Source organism: Phyllobates terribilis, unplaced genomic scaffold, assembly GCF_046119375.1.
Source record: "Phyllobates terribilis strain yellow unplaced genomic scaffold, ASM4611937v1 Scaffold_4__5_contigs__length_816908805, whole genome shotgun sequence".
Taxonomy (NCBI): Eukaryota; Metazoa; Chordata; class Amphibia; order Anura; family Dendrobatidae; genus Phyllobates; species Phyllobates terribilis.
This window is the reverse complement of record NW_027362764.1, coordinates 561,772,769-561,794,274: the sequence shown is the minus strand read 5'-3', so window position 1 is coordinate 561,794,274 and position 21,506 is coordinate 561,772,769. Positions and strand designations below refer to the sequence as shown.

Sequence of the window (21,506 nt, the reverse complement as noted above, 5' to 3'; positions counted from 1 at the left end):
AAGAGTGCTATGGTCTTCCCACCCATTCCAGAAATACTGCTGGGCTTACTTTACTGCTGTCTAAGAATGACAAGGAATTAAGTTTGCGGCACTAGTGTTCTTCCCATTTTGTTTTTTTTTTATATTTTTTTCATGGGTAGTTAGTGGTTTTAAGGGTATATTTATGGTCAAGCATATTTAACTTATTAGAACTCATTAACTATATATTGGTAACCTGAAATAAGCCGCTGGACGACATGCCAGCCAGCAGCTCTCTCCTATACAACACAGGAGCACTAGTGCGAGCGAGCGCTCCTTTGTAGGGGAATGTCGACTGAAATGGCTGTCAGCTGAATGATCAACCAAAGAACTGTTCGGCCGACAGCCATCTAATGTTTATGACCAGCCTAGAAAACACAATCCCCTGTGGTGGTGCTGCTTGAAAATTAAACATTTACTGCCAAGATTGACTACAGCTGATCTTGTTAACAAGATAAAACATCTTTTCTTTGTATTTAATTATTTGAGAGAATCAGTTGTATTTTTTACTTTTCTATAATTTGGCAATTGTGACAACCACAGTGTGCATCCTCTATCACAAAGAATTCTAGCACTTTACATTCTATTTTTCTTTTTACTTCCTATTCATATTTTCCTCATTAAAATACACACATATAATTCATATAAATATTATCTTACTAAAAATTGTATGCTTCCATTACCTCCTATTAGGATTTATGACAAAAAAAAACAGACTGTGAAAAAAATTTATTTTAAAATGTTTTCTTTGTAAGAAAAAAGCAGCCATTGGAAAAGTCCCATGTCACGCAAACAGTATTCTACAAAGGTCATCCATTATCAGTAAAATGTTACAGCAGTTATATGACCATAGCACCTGCTGCTTCATCATGCAATGTGAAATTCAAGGAAGTAAAACAGTTTTTTCATCAATAAAGTAGAGAAATAAATACTTCTAAGGTCATTCTAACTTCCAGGGAACAGCTCATTGTTTGAATTTACAGTACGAAGACTGGATGGCTAGAATTTAGTGGTTAAAACTTTCTCTCTAAATGATTCGTGTCATGACATATGTGAAAAGGTCCACTTGTAGCAGCAATATCCAGAAGAGGTTCTCCTAACGGATCCTTCTCTTTTGGTGATGAAATAATAAAATAATACTAGGTCGAATATTAAACTGAACGGATTACTATATTTATTATTGGACTCCCGAACGTAATGTGAAATCCAATATTCTGGTGCTGCTTAGAGTGTCCCAGTTACCTACAAGCAGTAAGGACAGTCACTTTGTTAAAACCAACACTTGGTAACATATGGTGCTACTACTGTTGCTTCTAACTACTATTTGTACCAATAATATTTAGGTAAAGGAAATATTTTAGAATTACTCATACTGTTAACAAAAAGGCTGCCCTATGGTGCATACATGACAGGTATACTATAAAGAAGAAATAATGACTATTAATGAGCAGTAGCAATTCCACTCTGGGTAACCATTTTCACTATTCACTATAACATGGGCCACATTGAGAACTACATAAGTGCATGCCTTTTGCATATTACATATTGCAATTTACAAACAGTGTTAATTAAATAGTAGCCCTTAATTAAATTATAAGGAATGTTCAGGTTACAAAAAAAAAACTCCAGTATTTTACTCATGTTTTGGCTGCAAATAAAGAATGCAATGACATTAATTTCAAGTAAATTTTATGCTTATCGTAAGCAAGAAACAGCAAACAAGATAGCGTGTGCTTTACTACTAGCCACTGCTTTCTCCATGGATTCCTTAAACGGCTCCTGATCACGTTTCCTTTTCCTTATTTTTTTTAAACTTTGTGCCGTTTCCCGGATGAAGAATGTGAAGGTTGAGAAATTAGAAATAAATAAGTAAAGGCCATTTTGAATTAGTTTAAGCTTTGGACATAAAAATAAGACTTTAGTGAAAAGAAAAGTCAATATGTCATGTAAACATTATCTTTCTCTGTTTCAAAAAATAAAATGTACAAGCCCTAGTAGGGTAGTGTAGGTACGAATCAGAGGCATGCATCCCAGCCTGTAACAACAGTGTAACAATTAATTATGACATATTCATCTTAAAGGAACAGCAGTTGGCATGGCCTTGCACTATCTCTAAATTATTATTTTTTTATATTTTTTTTATTTGTTTTCCTGAGAAAAAGTCAAATAATTGATGAAAATATTCTGTTGGGAAGTTCCAATAAAATAAGGCAGTTAACAAGATTGTCAGTTAGAGTATTTCAGACTGTAGAGTGAGGCTTTAATGCATTAATAAGGTTTCCCTATACCGTACAACTGTGCAGTCATTTATTTACCCTTCGCTGCTGTAGGTCTTGTCAGGGTTATAAAAAAAATTCCATTTCAAGGGTATAGGACACTCAAAGCAGCATATTGCACATTTCAAGAGATGTCTCTGCCGAAGAAACACTTGTACAGATGTATATTTCCGTTTTTGCTTTGCATTGGTCCTTCCTTGGAAAGAAGACTTAGATATCTAATGAAAAGTGATAATGTTGGCATCAGATAAAAAAAATACCTGACCCTCTGTAGCTTAGCTTTTTTGCACGTTAATGGTAACTGCTTCTTCATTGCAAGAGTCCAAACTCTGATGAGAGCCATGGCAATATTGTGCTTTTAATAATCCAAATTAAGTCAACTGAATCACTGAATTCATTAAGTTTATTTATTTTTTTCTCTTGTCCATTTGATCATAGTTTCTGGTGAACGGTACAAGAATATTAATTTGGCATATAAATCTTCTTCCAGTTCCAATTCTCCAGTCTCTCTTACTAGGAAAATGTCTGTGCACAATTTAAGGATACGGTCCACGTTTGGTAGTTCCTCAAACATTATGGAGTGAGATATTCCACTGAAGAACTCTCGTACAAATTTTCCTATTACGAGTACCACAGAAGCGTACAATCCCATAATTCTGAAAATAACAATATAAGGCATGTTAATCACTAGCAGGTTCTTCGGTAGTCAATAAACATGTAGTAAACATTAGTTACTTGACTGTGTTAGGGCATATGGATTTAAATGGAAATGCAAACCCCAATAAAGCCTTCTTAATTCATTATAAAAGGAATTATATACAATCAGTCTTAGAATATGGCATCAATGGGACCCATTAGTGAGGAATATTTCTTTAAAGGGAATCTATCACCATGGTTTTACCACCTAATCTGAGAACAGCATAATGTAGACACAGAGACTCTGATTCCAGCGATGTGTCACTTACTGGGCTGCTTGCTGCAGTTTTGATAAAGTAATTGTTTTATCAGCAGGCGATTATAACTAGAGGACTAATAAATCTGCTGCCATGTAGTCCTCCATATTCCTGGGCTCTGTATAACCCAGCCCCCACCACTGATTGGCAGCTTTCTGCCTATGCACAGTGTACACGGACAGCTGACAATCAGTGGTGTGGTCAGGGTTAAAAGAGCTTAAAATCCAAAGAACTGGTAGATCTGCAGCAGATAAAACTGTGATTTTATCAAAATGACTTCAAATTCAAAGAACTGGTAGATCTGCAGCAGATAAAACTGTGATTTTATCAAAATGACTACAATCAGCCCTGTAAGTGATACATTGCTAGAATCAGGGTCTCTACCCCAACATTATGCTGTTCTCAGATGGGGTAGCAAAAACCTGGTGACAGATTCCCTTTAACTAAATTAATTAAATATTTAAATGGGCTTTCTGATCAAAAGACTTGTATAAAATAGAGACGATGGTAAAAATGATAGGTGTCAGAATTCAGACGTCTCAGTACTTTTTCAAAAGTCAAAGCAGAAAAATATAATACATCTGTTATGGGACAGGTACACCTGTTTCTGTTGCAAGGCTCTAAAACTGCTATTTACCTTGGCACAGACATACAGTGGGGAAAAAAAGTATTTAGTCAGCCACCAATTGTGCAAGTTCTCCCACTTAAAAAGATGACAGAGGCCTGTAATTGACATCATAGGTAGACCTCAACTATGAGAGACAAAATGAGAAAACAAATCCTGAAAATCACATTGTCTGATTTGGAAAGAAATTTTTTCAAATTTTTGTGGAAAATAAGTATTTGGTCAATTACAAACAAGCAAGATTTCTGGCTCTCACAGACCTGTAACTTCTTCTTTAAGAGGCTCCTCTGTCCTCCACTCATTGCCTGTAGTACTGGCACCTGTTTGAACTTGTTATCAGTATAAAAGACACCTATCCGCAACCTCAAACAGTCACACTCCAAACTCCACTATGGTGAAGACCAAAGAGCTGTCGAAGGACACCAGAAACAAAATTGTAGCCCTGCACCAGGCAGGGAAAACTGAATCTGGAATAGGCAAGCAGCTTGGTGTGAAGAAATCAACTGTGGGAGCAATAATTAGAAAATGGAAGACATACAAGACCACTGATAATCTCCCTCGAACTGGGGCTCCACACAAGATCTCACCCCGTGGGGTCAAAATAATCTCAAGAACGGTGAGCAAAAATCCCATAACCACACGGGGGGACCTAGTGAATGACCTGCAGAGAGCTGGGACCAACGTTACACAGGCTACCATCAGTAACACACTATGCCGCCAGGGACTCAGATCCTGAAGTGCCAGACGTAACCCCACTGCTTAAGCCATTACATGTTCGGGCCCGTCTGAAGTTTGCTAGAGAGCATTTGGATGATCCAGAAGAGTATTGGGAGCATGTCATATGGTCAGATGAAACCAAAGTAGAACTGTTTAGTAGAAACACAGCTCGTCGTGCTTGGAGTAGAAAGAATGCTGAGTTGCATCCATAGAACACCATACCTACTGTGAAGAATGGGGGTGGAAACATCATGCTTTGGGGCTGTTTCTCTGCCAAGGGACCAGGATGACTGATCCGTGTACATGAAAGAATGAATGGGGCCATGTATCGTGAGATTTTGAGTGCAAATCTCCTTCCATGAGCAAAGGCATTGAAGATGAAACGTGGCTGGGTCTTTCAGCATGACAATGATCCCAAGCACACCGCCAGGGCAACGAAGGAGTGGCTTCGTAAGAAGCATTTCAAGGTTCTGGAGTGGCCTAGCCAGTCTCCAGATCTAAACCCTATAGAAAACCTTTGGAGGGAGTTGAAAGTCCGTGTTGCCCAGCGACAGCCCCAAAACATCACTGCTCTAGAGGAGATCTGCATGGAGGAATGGGCCAACATACCAGCAACAGTGTGTACCAACCTTGTGAAGACTTACATTGCCAACAAAGGATATATAACAAAGTATTGAGATGAACTTTTGTAATTGACCAAATACTTATTTTCCACAAAAATTTGAAAAAAATTTCTTTCCAAATTAGACAATGTGATTTTCAGGATTTGTTTTCTCATTTTGTCTCACATAGTTGAGGTCTACCTATGATGTCAATTACAGGCCTCTCTCATCTTTTTAAGTGGGAGAACTTGCACAATTGGTGGCTGACTAAATACTTTTTTTCCCACTGTACATATGGTTCCTCCTTGTAATGGCTGGCGGAAGAATTATTATTTTTTACCTATTACTACAAAGTGGATTTAGAGCTTTGCATCAGAAAAAAAGTCATATATATGTACAGTTGTGCTCAAAAGTTTACATACCCCGGCAGAATTTTTGTTTTCTTGGCCTTGTATCAGAGAATAGGAATGATAACAAAAAACTTTTTCTCCACTCATGGTTATTGGATGGGTGAAGCCATTTATTGTCAAACTACTGTGTTTTCTCTTTTTAAATCTTAATGACAACCAAAAACATCCAAATGATCCTGATCAAAAGTTCACATACCCTGGTGATTTTGGCCTGATAACATGCTCAGAATTTGACACAAATGGGTTTGAATGGCTACTAAAGGTAATTTGCTTAATGGTGTTGCAGCCTCTGTGGCCTTTCAGAAAAGGTGTGTATATACTGACAGACCAAGTGACACTTAGATTGCATGCAGGTGGACTTCCTTTCACTAAGCATGTGACTTATGAAGGTAATTGCCTGCACCAGACATTTTTATTGGCTTCATAGCAAAAGAGGTGAATACATACGCACATGACAATTTTCAGTTACTTGATCCCATAAATGTAATTTATGCCCCTATTTTTTTCACTTCACTTCACCAACTTAGACTATTTAGTGCTGACACAAATCGGATTGTAAAAATATTTAAACACAGATTGTAATGTAACAAAATAGGTAAAAAGCCAAGAGGGGTGAATACTTTCTCAAACCACTGTATTTATACATATACAGACACACACACACACACATATATATATATATATATATATATATATATATATATATATATATATATACATATATACAGTGGGCATGGAAAGTATTCAGACCCCTTTAAATTTTTCACTCTTTGTTTCATTGCAGCCATTTGGCAAATTCTAAAAAGTTTATTTTTTTCTCATTAATGTACACTCTGCACCCCATCTTGACTGAAAAAAACAGAAATGTAGAAGTTTTTGCAAATTGGTCATAAGTATTCAGACCCTTTGGTCAGACATTCACATTTAAGTCAGATGCTGTCCATTTCCTTGTGATCCTCCTTGAGATGGTTCTACTCCTTCATTGGAGTCCAGCTGTGTTTAATTAAACTGATAGGACTTGATTTGGAAAGGCACACACCTGTCTATATAAGACCTCACAGCTCACAGTGCATGTCAGACCAAATGAGAATCATGAGCTCAAAGGAACTGCCCAAGGAGCTCAGAGACAGAATTATGGAAAGGCACAGATCTGGCCAAGGTTACAAAAGAATTTCTGCATTACTCAAGGTTCCTAAGAGCACAGTGGCCTCCATAAGCCTTAAATGGAAGAAGTTTGGGACCACCAGAAGTCTTCCTAGACCTGGCCGTCCAGCCAAACTGAGCAATCGTGGGAGAAGAGCCTTGGTGAGAGAGGTAAAGAAGAACCCAAGATCACTGTGGCTAAGCTCCAAAGATGCAGTAGGGAGATGGGAGAAAATTCCACAAAGTCAACTATCACTGCAGCCCTCCACCAGTCAGGCCTTTATGGCAGAGTGGCCAGACGGAAGCCTCTCCTCAGTGCAAAACATGTAAAAGCCCGCGTAGAGTTTGCTCAAAAACACATGAAGGACTTCTAGACTATGAGAAATAAGATTCTCTGGTCTAATGAGACGAATATAGAACTTTTTGCTGATAATTCTAAGCGGTATGTGTGGAGAAAACCAGGCACTGCTAATCACCTGCCCAATACAATCCCAACAGTGAAACATAGTGGTGGTATCATGCTATGGGGGTGTTTTTCAGCTTCAGTGACAGGACGACTAGTTGTAATTGAAGGAAACATGTGCAAGCCAAGTACAGAGATATCCTGGATGAAAACCTCTTTTAGAGTGCTGTGGACCTCAGACTTGGCCGAAGGTTCACCTTCCAACAAGACAATGACCTTAAGCACACAGCTAAAATAACAAAGGAGTGGCTTCAGAACAACTCTGTGACCATTCTTGACTGGCCCAGCCAGAGCCCTGACCTAAACCCAATTGAGCATCTCTGGAGAGACCTGAAAATGGCTGTCCACCAATGTTCACCATCCAACCTGACGGAACTGAAGAGGATCTGCAAGGAAGAATGGCAGAGGATCCCCAAATCCAGGTGTGAAAAACTTGTTGCATAATTCCTAAGAAGACTCATGGCTGTACTAGCTCAAAAGGGTGCTTCTACTCAATACTGAGAAAAGGGTCTGAATACTTATGACCATGTGTTATTTCAATTTTTCTTTTTTAATAAATATGCAAAAATTTCTACACTTCTTTTTTTTCAGTCAAGATGGGGTGCAGAGTGTAGTTTAATGAGAAAAAAATGAACTTTTTAGAATTTACCAAATGGCAGCAATGAAACAAAGAGTGAAAAATTTAAAGGGGTCTAAATACTTTCCGTACCCACTGTATACACACAATTCTCCAAAGTCCTGTATAAATCTGAAGATTCTTACCCATAACCAGCTAAAAATCCAAGGCTAGGAGGACTGACTTTATCACTGAAAACAAATAGTTCCAAGCCAGTGTTGCTTGAAGAATGCTTCTTAATCTGATTAAGAACCCACCACTCTCGAGCAAATTCACCAGTACCATTTTTCTCAAGAGAGACGGTAATATTTGCAAATTTTTGATCTGTTAAACAGAAGAAACATTGGGCATGAAAACTTCTGGGGTTTTATGTTGCATATGACTTTATCATTTGATTACAATCTGTAATGCACTTTTCACAAAGACAATACTTACGATGGAGTAGCTGCACTATGGCCTTTGCTGTAGAATCACTTGGTGCTTTGACATACCATGGATAGATGTGTTCAAGCATTCTAGCATAGCAAAAAAAAAACAACAGAAAATGTTATTTAGGTACAGCATTGACACCAACACACCAGTGCCCTTCCCCCATAACCTTCTTTCCCACCATCACTGAAAAACTTACTAATTTTTTCTCCAAAGCACACATCACCACTTGTGCACTTGATCCCATTCCACCTCCTCCCTAACTTCACCGCCAAGTTTATCTCGACCCTAAGCCATCTCTTTAACCTACCTCTGGTTTCTTCCCTTCTGTTTTCAAACACGGAACAATCACACCTATCCTGAAGAAGCCATCTTTTGACCCAACCTCTATGTTCAGCTATTTTCCCATATTGTTAATCCTGTTCGCCTCAAACAACTCCTCAAACAACTCCACATTGAACTTACCTTCCACCTCTCATCTAACTCACTCTTCAACAACCTACAATCTGGCTTCCGTCAGCACCACTCCACTGAAACCACCTTAACCAAAGTTACCAACGACTTACTAAAAGCCAAAGCTTCTAGACCTGTCCTTTGCCACAGTTGACCATTATCTCCTACTACAGATCCTCTCTTCCCTCAGCATCAAAGACCTTGCTCTCTCCTGGATCCCCTACCTAACCTCACTAACTGCACATTTGGAGTCTCCCATTCCCATACTACCTCCTCATTCCGCCCTCTCTCTGTTGGTTTACCTAAAGGCTCTGTTCTGGAACCCCTACTATTCTCCATCTATACTTTTGGCCTGGGACAACTCATAAAGTCCCATGGTTTCTAGTATCATCTACACGCTGATGACACTCAAATGTGGACAAATCTGAACTCATGATCTTTCATTATAAACTACATAATTCTTTCCCCTGTACCACAGGTCCGCTGCCTAGGTGAACGATTGACTTTGTCCTGTGTTTTAAACACCATATCCAAGCCCTTACCATTTCTTGCCTCCTCCAACTCAAAAATATTTCCAGAACTTGTCCTTTCCTCAACCCTGAGTCTACTAAAATGTTGGTGAATGCCCTCATCATCTCTTGCCTTGACTACTGCAATATACTCCTTTGTGGCATCTGACTTGACTAACCCTTTCACATCTCTCCAGTTTTTCCTTAATACTGCTGTCTGATTAATCCCCACCTCCTCACTTTCCCTCTGCCTCTCCCCTTTGCCAATCCCTTCAATTCCAATCCCCTAGCGAATCCAGTTGAAACTACTAACAACGACTTACAAGGCTGTCCATAATCTGTCTCCTTCATATATCTCCAAAAGAATCCGCTACCTCCCCACATGTAATCTCAGATCTTTACAAGATCTCCTTCGTACGTTCCTCACTCAATCGCCTAGTTGACTTCTCCTGAGCATCCCTCATCCTCTAGAACTCACGTCCGAATATCTCATACATTTGATACCTTTAAACTGAATCTGAAAATGTATCTATTCAAAAACTTCTACAGACTGCAATATGCCTGCTGTCACCAGACCGGCTGCTAAAACCTGACCTGGTGTCTCCTTCCCCAATACCCTGTAGATTGTAAGTCTGTGTAGGCAGGGTCCTCTCCTCCCCTGTACCTGTTTGACAGTACTTAAATTTTTTTATACATATGTTATGTATGTAACCCCTTTTTCACATGTACTGCACCCTGGAATTAAGGGTGCTTTAAAAAATAAATAACAATAATAATATGTGCATGAACATATTCCAGATGCCAATATCCAAGCCAGGTAGGATGTGGATATTGATGCATTTGGTTAATTGAGTCCACAACACTGAACCTGACAGGAGTCAGAAGGGGGCATTATCATCTGGCTCTTTGATCAGTTACTGGGTCTGCAACTGCAAATGAACATATCCGCATATAAATAAGAGGGATTATACATTTTACATGTACACTAGTGGACCTTTATTAATTTTGTTCTGGTAACGTTTATTTAATATATTGAAATATGTCAGTGCTATTGCATCAAATGTTTTTTAAGTGAAATGCTATAGATATGTTCAAACAATTAAGTGATCCTTAAAATATGTTGTTTTTTATGCCATACTTACACTGTTTTTGAATTGTCTAAGGTCATCATCTCCGCAAGTGCTAGTCGTGTAGACTTGGACAAAGTAACAGTCTCCTTCTCACCGGTGATTTCTGCCTTAGCTCCAAGGCTCATATTTCTGAATTGGTGTATAAAAGATAAACTGTGTTACTGCTCACTGTATCAGTGGAGATAAATTCTCACACAATCTGATCATGGCTATTACATCTGTTCTGATTTTAGAGTTATAACTGTTTCTGACTCTGCAGCCTTCAGATATTCACATAATGAGAAACCACCTCACAATGCTACTAAACAGAGAAAGAGCTACTTTTGTAATACACATCTAATGTTATAGCTCATACTCATATTCTGAACTAAAGAGACAATTCTACACAAATATACATAAATGGGTGCACATGTTTAGTTTTACTTACCTCTGAATGGTCCAAGAGATAACAAGCGTAAAGTCATGGTTCAGATCTTCAAGACTTTGAATCATTGACTTTCTACTCGGAGGGCTAATGGTCCATAAAGAATTTGAATTCCCCTCTAATTCTGCAATGGTAATGTCTTCTCTTCCATAATTTTCCAGAAACTGGAGTGCCGACTTGAAGAAAATATTATAGTTTATATATACATGTTACAGTAAAAACACAAGTTGAAATGTACAATATATTGCAGGTTTTTCCTATACTTACACAAAACTTTAACATTTCAAAAAGATATGTCAGAGTTTTAAAGGGAATCTGATTCACGGTCAGCATGTATCAGATGCTGGCTGTATGTTTTCAGCCATACATTTTTAACTCTGAAATGCTGCGGTATTTTGGAGAAAAACATAGATTAATAGCTGCCGGGACCAAGCCATCCTGGAGACTAGTCGGACAGAGAGGTCCCTAGTGACTTCTTCTCGCCCGCTGCCTTGGAGTGACAGGACTCTCCCTGCATGTATGTATAGGTAGAGACTTATCACTCAAGTGCAGTGGGCAGGTAGAAGTCTCTGGGGACCCGGCTGTTCAACTATTTTCCCATGCGGCTCGGTCCCCGTCAGCTATTAAACTGTTTTTCTAAAACCCTGCACCTCTACCAATTGCCAAAAAAGAAAAAGAAGACTAACTCAGCTGAGAACTGTTCTCCTGGAGAAGACTCCATAGAACCTCTATGAGGTCTATCATAGTCTTGCGTAAGAGCTACACTTGGTGCTTCTGCATCTTCGTTCTCACAATTTATGATGGTCTGAGCACACAGACTCCCATATATCAAAATTTCTGCCATGTCTCTGACATTAATGTTTTGTGAAAGTTCAGTAATCCTGTAGTGCTTCATTTATATCTAAGTTCAAGGTTTCACTGCAAGAAAATGCTGCATGTTGTGGTATTTTGTCTGGTAATATGACAGATATCATGACAAATGCCAGACAGTCCACAATATAATCAATATACCCTGTCAGGTGCCACTGGTGGCCTTCATATGATAGATCTAGCACTGCCATGATTGCATAATTCAACTCTTACGATGGCGCAGAAATAACAGTGCAGATTTGAACAAAGGCAGAACTTTCACTTTTCCAGTTTTGATATATAATATTTATCTTACTTTAATGTGAATAGAACTTGCACTACATTATTGCAATGCGGAAGTAATAAGCATCCTAAAGACTCATTCAAGCATATGTCTTTTTATCATTTGTGAAATATACAGACTGTTTTTCTTCAGTGTGATGTATTAGATTTTCATCAGTGTTTAATCTGATTATCCATTTTTACCATCAATGTTTCATAAGTTTTTCACATGAAAATGATTAAAATTTCCAAGCTTCTCCCATTTACCAGCACCTAAATAACACACAAATGGAATTCGTGTGCTGTCCACTTTTTTTTAAAGGCCCTTTAATTTGAATAGGTGCATTTGATCTGTGATGTGTCTTGAACGTGTCTCTGTTTTTTGGGCGGCTTTTGGTCCCCCCCAAAAAACAAGGGTATGTGAACAGCCACAGAAACTGAAAAACATGAAACAAGAAAAACATGAAAAACATGGATAGAATTCGTATGAGAAAAACGGAAGTGAGACTAAGGCCAAACAGAAACGTTCCTGTTGTCACTTGTATATCTTGTTCTGATGGAGAGATGAACCTCAGTACATCCAGACGCTAGTATGTCTTGGAAAAGACTAAAGTAGGCTCTGAAGGGGAAAATCTAAATCAGAATAATTACTTGGTAAACCTAACCATGGTATCTTTTTTATTTGATCTTACCCATTACAGATATATATTTTAAATGCCCCTGTTGAACTTTTCATGGTCCTGAGATTCAGAATGGATTGCGTGCAGGTAGCTTTTTAAAGTATATTAGACCTTTTTATTTTTAATTTTATGCTACATCTTTTTAACATCTGGATCACACTTTTTTTCTGTTACTATTTCTCTTCACACAAAAATACATAAAAATTTTATGTTGGCTCATTTACTGTAACCAGAGTTATTATTGAAATCAACAGAGGCTACATAAATCTGTAATTAATAAGTATACCCAGGTGGCAGCTGCAAACAGCCAAGATTCTAGAACTGAGGGTTTTCCTGGTATTATACATGAGATAAGCTATCAATATGTGATTGATGGACGTCTCATCCCTGGGAGTCAGGGGTGTACACAGGCAGAAAAGGGCCCTTGTGCAAGAACAGTATATGGGTCCTTTGCTGTCCAATAGCTCATCATAATGCACAATTCCACCAGCTTTAGAGATGGAAACTGGCCCCCTTACCTGTTGGGCTCGTTGCACAGATTAGACACCAATGGTAAGTCTGATCTTGCCTGGAACCCTTACCGTGTAAGCAAACAAAGCAGAAGCAATCCTCACTGGATCACCAATCCCTTCACTGCTGTACTAGACACATAGCCGTATACATATGGATGTCAGTGTATGGTATTACATTTCAGGTAAAAACACTTGAAACCACTTCAGCTCTACATCAACAATTGGAGCTTCATATTAGAAAAAATGGAGCTATGATCAGATGTTTAAATGTATTTAGAATGAAAAAGCAACTGTAACAAATATGTGGCTCTGAGACACTGTCACGGATCACATTTCATACCACAGCTTTAGGCTAGGGTCACACAAACGCATATTCTCTCAGCTGAGAGAACTGGGTTGAATATGCAAATCACACTGTGATCAAATTCTAATCAAAGTTTGATCAGATTTTGATCATAATGTGATCCAATTTTCTCGGATGAGTAGAAGATGGAGAAAAAATTCTCCATCTTCTCCATTCAGTCAGTCCATGAAAATCAGATATCGGATCCAATTCGGGCATCCTGCGATTTTTTTCCTAGGACAGACAGGAAGTTTAGCGACTCACAGCTTTGATTGCATGTGTTTCTTTTCACTAAGTCATTTTTGTACACAGTCGAGGAATTGAGAGCAATGTTTTTTTACTTACTGTGTCCCCACTAAAACTTTTTTCAAATGTACGGTAAAATGTTCCATTTACATCTTTTAGCTGGTTCTGTTGAGCACTCATAGTAAAAATAGGCTGCAAAACAAAAAATAATCCATAAATTCATGTCGCCTTTACTTCACTGGCAAGATTGTAAGAAACATTGATCCAAATAATGATATACAGCCCATGTTATACAAAATAAGAGTTATTTTCGTCCTTATATTGATTTGGATTCTCCTGTTACTATTTATGAAAAATATATTTAGTTTGTCTCCAAATCCAACACAAGCCAATATTTTTTATATTGTATTTATTTTTTAAAAACATTGTTAACATTTTGTTTAGTTTTCCATATCATCACCTACATAATAACATTCAGAAACATTACATATTTTACACTGGACACTATACCTAATACTTGACTCATACTTGTTCTGTACAGCTGACTTTTCATCAGTTATTATCATTACAGACAGTATTACAATGAATGCCTCTATACTCAGCAGATAACACAGGATCCACCGTTCTGTAGAAGTCAGCGGTTCAGAGTCAGTCTATTGCTGCCTATGTGCATGAGGCTGCTGAACAGAACAGGAAGTATGAGTCCAGCATTAGGCTTAGCCAATGGTAACATTGTAAGATTTCAAAATTTTTTTTTAGAATATAGATAGTTATTTGTATTAAATTAAAATAAACAACATTATCAAAAATGTTCAAAAAATGTATTTCACATAAAACCTCATTCAAAGAACAGCTAATTTTCTAATGAAACAGTCACTTTAAATAAACTCATTAAAAAATGATCAGGCTTACCTGGAAACCTCCCAGAGATATTTTAATGGACACGTCCAGTGGCTTGTTTGTCACACCAGCCACTGATTTTATTAAAGACATGAAAAGCAAAGGGAACCAAACAATGCATATCAAAAGTACTATGATCATGCCACCCATTCCATACTTCACTGCTTTTTTCTTCTTCTGACCCCGTGGCTGTGGATACCTCTGTAGAGAAGGAATGTGAATACAGTAATAAACAGTCACTTAAAGCCAAAAATACACTTAAAGGGGCTTGTCCAGTACTTTGATACAGATGACCCTTCTTTAGGATAGTTCATTAATATCAGATCAGTGGTGGTTCAACAAATTGCACCCAACAATCAGCTGTTTGCAACTCCGACAGAGGCCAGATATACACAGTGTACAGAGCTGGAATAACACAGCTCCATTTACTGTGAGGTACTGCAGCACAGTTCCCATTCACTTCAAAAGGACAAGTGACTGAGACTGGCCACTACACAGTGTAAGGGGCTGTACTCTTCCAGCTCTGTACACTATGTACCTTTGGCTGCCGAAGGAGCTGAAAACAGCTGAACTGTGGAGGTCCCATGTGGCAGACCCCAACTAATCTGACATTGATGACCTAGCCTTAGGATAGGTCATTAACATCTGAGTCTTGGTCAACCCCATGCAAATGTATACACTGATCTGTGCTATTGTGCTATATGATAATAAAGATGCTGGCATAAAAAATGATGCATACCACAACTGCTGTGATCACAGGAGCACAGTAAATAACCTAAGGATCAATCAACCAACCAATCAAATCAAGTTTTTGTTCATGTCTTTACTGTGACGTATGAATGCACAAACACACTTTTTTAGCTGAAAATTATGTGCTCACTAATATAATATATAATGACATCTCTATATAGGGGTTGCAGTGATGACAATAGACATCTGCCTGCAGCTATTACTAGGGGAAGCTCATTATGCTACATTCCGAGGATCAGTATTTGGAGAGTTTTTGATGTAGCAGACTTGCATTTTTTCCATTGCACTTTGACTGCATTTTTACATGTGTTTTATGTGTTTTTGATGCTGTGGTTTTTGTCTCTTCTTGATATGTCAAGTTTTAAATGAAGCTTTATTTTTAGTACTTCAAGTATTTTGGCTTTGACAAAACTTTATTGATACAGTCATGTGGATTGCATGCTTTTTTAAGTGATTTTCCGCAGCAAAAAGCACTAAAAATACATGTGTTTTTTTCCTGCAGATTTTCAGCATCTAATGCAATTGTATGGGAACGATTCACACATAAAATTCAGTGTACTCATTAACTTGTTTACACAGGTCAGTTTACACAGAGTAAAGAAAAGCACAAACGGCATAAGACTTCTATAAATCCCATACTCTTTTCTAGAACTACAAGATGCTGAATTTTTGCGTGGTGAAAATATGCAGCGTCAAAAGCTCATCGTGGGAACTTAACCTAACTCTGTATACAATAGGATTCCCCGTGTTGTAGCTGTAAAAAAAATATTTTAGGATTCGATTACTTTATGACTTAATTTTAGGATCCAACTACAACTACTTTATGACTGTGTGAAGGTAAGCGTTCCATGCTGGACCCCTCTTACCACGTATTACATATCAGTTGGTTGCATATTGTGCCTTTACAGTAGGTATGACCATGACTGCTGATCTTTGGGGATAGTGGGAGCTGTTCTGGTTTGGTTTTCACAAATTAGAATTAGAGATGGGAAAACCCGAACAGAAATGTTTGGCGTTCATACCAGACAGTCACTGATCGGGCCTGAACACCGAACACGGACTTTCCCCTGAAGACCGGGAGAGAGGGAGAATGAGAGAGAGATGAAAAGAGGGAGAGAGAGGGAAAGAGAGAGAAAGTGAGAGAGATGAAAAGTGGGAGAGAGAGAGATGAAAAGATGGAGAGAGAGAGAGGTGACAAGAGGGAGAAAGAGAGAGAAAGATGAAAAGCGGAATAGAGGAAGAGAGGGAGAAAGAGGGAGATGGAGAGAGGGAATGAGAGAGTGAAAAAGAGAGAAAATTGTTTTTTCTTAAGAGCTCGGGTATCCATTATTTTCAATGGGGTTCGGGTGGAAATTCTGGTACTGTTCTGGTCAGATACCAGAACCTGAACTTCCACCGGTCTTCCCATCCCTAATTACAATGAGTAGCATTTTGCTGATATTTAATTTGCTTTCTTCAAGGAGATAAGAACATGTCCCAGTCTTAAAATAAAACCCTATTGCGCCATATAGCTAACTGGTCCACTATAAGCCAGTATTTTATTCTGTAATCACTTGCACACTGTTTGGAAACTGTAGCTGATTTTAAAGAGGTCTTAATCCAAAGGTAGGTCATTGATATTAGATTGGTGGGGGTCTGATAGAGGTGTTCTCTGGTAATGCAGCTCATCTCCCATTCACATCAATAGGAGCTAAGCAACAGGACCCAAGGACAGCCACTAACAGTCCACAGAACTGGGTTGTACTGGCACCATACACAATGTACTTCTATCGGTCGCAGAATTGGGTAACAGCTGATTGTTGAGGTGCTGGTTTTTGTACCCCCCCTACGCAGGGGGGGGGGGTATCCTAAGGATATCCTGAGGATAGGCCATCAATATTACAGACCTGGACAACCCCATGAATTGTTCTGATTGTGGGTGTCTGGCAAATGCATTAGGCTATTGCCATAAGAGAAGTGATTGTGTATAGACATGTTTTCCATAAAACACTGTTTTATTAAAAGCAAAGAAACAGAATGCAGACTGTAGAGTCTTCCTATCGGTACCCGCCTCTCAGCTTACAGAGTTTACATCTGGGGGACTAAATAGAGCATGTAACAACAGATTGTCTGAAGCTAATAACACCTTCGTTTATACAAAGATCAGAAACCTTCTATTCTTTGGGCTGAAATTGAACCATAAGCGAAGTTTCTTTTAAAATTCCAACATAATGACTGTACATTCTTTACCTTTTCTGACTCACGCCAGCATTTCAGTATAAATATGTGAGCATAAATATCCTCCACACAGATCCAGCTGGAAAGACTGAGTGTAGTGTCAGTCCATACCCAATCCATGACAGCTCTCAGCTCAGTTAAAAATGGCACCAGGCGAAAGCTGAGGAAAAAGATCACACATCATTAGAACTGTATGGCAGAATTAGTAGCTGATCGCAAACACATTGCGAAACACATTCCTGGGTAGACATGAGTTACATATCTCTGAAATGTTCAGTCTACTTCCCATTTGAGATTTTCGCAATTTTCAAGTAACAGGATGAAATTAAGACATCAGATTTAGTGTATGGCCAAACTGTGAAGGGGGCAGTGGCAGCGCGTCTGAAGCCCCATCTACCCACAAATTGTGAGACAAAACTGTATGGCAATTGGCCATCATAGTGGGCGGAGTTTTTGGAGACATGCGACAAGCCACAGGAACCAACCTTCTCTTAATGGCCAGATCTGACAAAAATGTGTGGCCGATTACAATTTGGTTGAAAAAAATAGTCCTCAAGACTCACAAACCACTTCAATTATCCAATTATTGTCGAGTCCTAACATCATTCGTTAAAATTCTGATTCTAGATTTTATAAATTTAGAGCAGACAGTTTAAATATGTGCCAGATTTATCAAAGAGCTTGGGCCACTATGATTAATTTGGTGCATTATTATTAAGACTTTGTAGTCTAAGTTTGAACTAAGAATTAGACAGTAATGATAAATATGACCCATAGACCCCAGGGGATTGCTGCGTATGGGGCTGCACAGCTGCAGATCAGTAACAGTGCCCATGCTGCCATCTGTCCACCACCAAAACGACTACATTGGTCATGTGAGCATCAGAACTCGAGCATGAAGTAATGAAAGAAATTGGTCTGGCCTGATGAATCATGTTTTCTTTTATATCATGTGGATTGACAGGTGCGTTTGTGTTGCATACCTGGGAAAGAATTGGCACCATGTCAAGACTCATGTGGATGTTACACTGAATGGGGGTCCTTTGTCCCCTGTTTGAATGCACTAAATAAGAACTTTATTACATTTACTATATGGCTACTTACCCTTGAAATAAGAACAAATTGACATAGTTATAACTTTTTGTGAGAAAGTTTCCAAGAACACGTGTTGGGTATCCACAGCGGATCTGATAAGCTGATAGTCCAAAATAGATGCACTTCACAAAATACCATAGCTGTGCAACAGTGTTCTGGCTGAACTTCCTGTAAAACACAAGCAAAAGAACAATATGGTGAAATGATTAATGGCTAGTGACAACATCCCATGAACACACACTTGAGTAGTAATTTACCTTTCTGTTACTCCAGGTAAAATGAAGAACATCCAAAAATGGATGCCAAACACCAGGATAACCTGAAATATGACTTTGCCCATCACAGTTTTTCTGAGATAGAGAGCACGGTCCACAACCATTGTGCCAAACTGTATTAAAACCATCACCAAGAATGCTTCTGGTACCTGGTCTTCTGATAAAGAGGAGGTAATGTCTGCAGCAGCCGAATGTTTCTAAATATACAGATGTGGTATTAGTTGTATTCCAAAAATGTATGTTTTCATTATCATAGGTAAGTTCTTTTGATCTCTGTCATTTGTTATCCTACACCCAGTTTATAAAGCAGCTTATATTTGTTAACCTTCACACAGTGAACCTGTTAACAGCTAAGCAATATGTAAGGAAAGCTTGATTCTGTGGCTTCTTAGTGCGGTCCTAATATATTACTCTGCCTAAGGGGATGTCCATTATTATAAAAGTGAATCTTAATGGGCCTGAAGGGGGAAGGAAAAAAGCCTATACAAATCTCCATGTCTCCTGCCATCAATATCCTGTGGGGAATTCACATGACCACTGCATTGAAATTACTGGTCGCTGATCGACTCCACCCTTGACTTTATCAGAGCTACCTTCTTCTGCTTGGACAGAATGTGAAGGTTGCAGGTGTTGATGCCAGGGGACCAGTCAGTGATACATAATGGAGTGCAAATGAGCGGTGCTGGCCCAGGAGTGAGTACTGTATATATTTTTTTCTTTCCACCACCGTTGGCCCAATAAGATTAGCTTTTATAGTAGTAGAGAACACACCATAACTAAGATATTCTATCAGAAATGTATGGTTTCTTTAAGGAAACTAACACTAATAACCCAACTTCTATTTAATCTTCCCTATTTCTCAAAAAAAGCTGTCATAGTCACAAAAACGAAATATGCCATTCCAATTTCTTCCCATCCTACGTTTCATATGAAACTTTGAATTCATTTTCTTTTTCTCTTTTCTACATTACGATCCTAATAAATCCACTTATTGATAGATATGGACCAATTCTGAGACTATGAATTTGACTTGCAGCAGTACTAGACACTTGGCAATTCCTTTAGTATGATGACTTACTCCAAATGCCCAGAATCCAAATACAATTATGATGAAGTCTACAGTATCTGCCAGGAACATTAACACATAGACATCTGTCACAGCACTGTAGTCTGGATGAATGAGGTTGTAAAAAAATTGTCTGATTGGCAAATATATCTGAAGGATTCTGGAGAAAAAGAAGAAAAAATCTGCAATGAGTAAAGGTAGGTAAGTTGTTTAATTCATTTATCATGTAACTTCTAGAAGACTTTCCACAATTGTGGTACAATTAAAATGCAATGACACCATTTTACCAGTTTTTTGAAGAATGGGTTACATTACAATATAGCAAAAAGAACATTAAACATGTATAACAAAAATTAAAAAATCATATTCTGGTCAATAACATGAAGACCAGAAGGCATTTCTCCTGGGGATGCCCATAGGTATGGACCTCTTGTGACTAATAGAAAATTCAGTGTTTTAGAAAACAAATATATATCTACAGTAAAATGATGTTCAATGAAGATGATGCTCAGGGAAGAAAACATTTTTGTGGGAAAACATTACTGGATTTAAAGAGAACCAGTTATCAGATGATACATAGTTTTTATTTAAAATATTTTTATTTATTTTTTTACATTTTTCATATCACTATTTAAAAAAAAAAAACCTCACAATTGCCACTTTGGCCACTAAGCTAATGCTTCCTGTTCTGAACGGATTATTTTTCACTAGTAATATCATTATCACCACAGGCATAATGAAAGGTAACACCTACAGTTGAAACCAGAAGTTTACTACACTATATATAAAGACACATATTCATGTTCTTCTCAATATCTGACATGAAATCAGAATAAACCTTTCCCGTTTTAGGTCAGTTAGGATTACCATAATATTTAATATTTGCCAAATGCCAGAATAATGAGAAAGAGAGAATGTTTTAAGGCATTTTTATTACTTACTGCAAGTCAAAAGTTTACAAACATTTCATTAGTATTTGGTACCATTGCCCTTAAACTGAATGACTTGGGTCAAACGTTTGGGATATCCTTCCACAAGCTTCTCACAATAGTTGGCCGGAATTTGGGCCCATTCCTCGTGACAAAACTGGTGTAACTGATCCAGGTTTGTAGGACGCCTTGCTCGCACCTGCCTTTTCAGCTTTGCCCATAAATTTTCCATAGGATTAAGATCAGGGCTTTGTGATGGCCACTCCAAAACATTGACTTTGTTATCCTTAAGCCACTTTGTTACCATTTTGGCAGTATGCTTCAGGACATTGTCTATTTGGAAGACCCATTTCCGCCCAAGCTTTAACTTCCTGTCTGATGTTTTGAGATGATGCTTCATTATTGCCATATAATATTCTTCATCTATTTTGAAAAGTGCACCAGTCCCTCCTGCAGCAAAACAACCCCACAACATGATGCTGCCACCCCCATGTTTCACAGTTGGGATGGTGTTTTTATGCTTCCAAGCTTCTCCCTTTTTACTCCAAATGTAATGATGGTCATTATGCCCAAAAAGTTACATTTTAGTTTCAT

The 21,506-nt window shown here is 38.3% G+C and overlaps 1 protein-coding gene across 7 annotated transcripts in view; it reads right to left on the bottom strand.

Annotated features, from left to right (window-relative positions):
- Positions 1 to 732: 732 nt before the first annotated feature.
- Positions 733 to 21,506, bottom strand: part of PIEZO2 (piezo type mechanosensitive ion channel component 2) — a 501,115-nt gene continuing 480,341 nt past the window's right edge. For 4 of the 7 annotated variants that reach the window (XM_073679027.1, XM_073679025.1, XM_073679031.1 and 1 more), the window contains 11 exons: positions 19,996 to 20,143; positions 18,900 to 19,114; positions 18,652 to 18,810; positions 17,560 to 17,707; positions 14,593 to 14,781; positions 13,780 to 13,872; positions 10,772 to 10,944; positions 10,357 to 10,473; positions 8,259 to 8,338; positions 7,970 to 8,147; positions 733 to 2,950 (listed from right to left, as the gene is read on the bottom strand). In XM_073679027.1, the coding sequence (XP_073535128.1) occupies positions 2,698 to 2,950; positions 7,970 to 8,147; positions 8,259 to 8,338; positions 10,357 to 10,473; positions 10,772 to 10,944; positions 13,780 to 13,872; positions 14,593 to 14,781; positions 17,560 to 17,707; positions 18,652 to 18,810; positions 18,900 to 19,114; positions 19,996 to 20,143 (1,753 nt within the window). In that variant the 3' untranslated portion in view covers positions 733 to 2,697. The remainder of the gene's footprint in view (positions 2,951 to 7,969; positions 8,148 to 8,258; positions 8,339 to 10,356; positions 10,474 to 10,771; positions 10,945 to 13,779; positions 13,873 to 14,592; positions 14,782 to 17,559; positions 17,708 to 18,651; positions 18,811 to 18,899; positions 19,115 to 19,995; positions 20,144 to 21,506) is intronic. The other 3 variants (XM_073679029.1, XM_073679032.1, XM_073679030.1) reach the window with 2 other exon arrangements.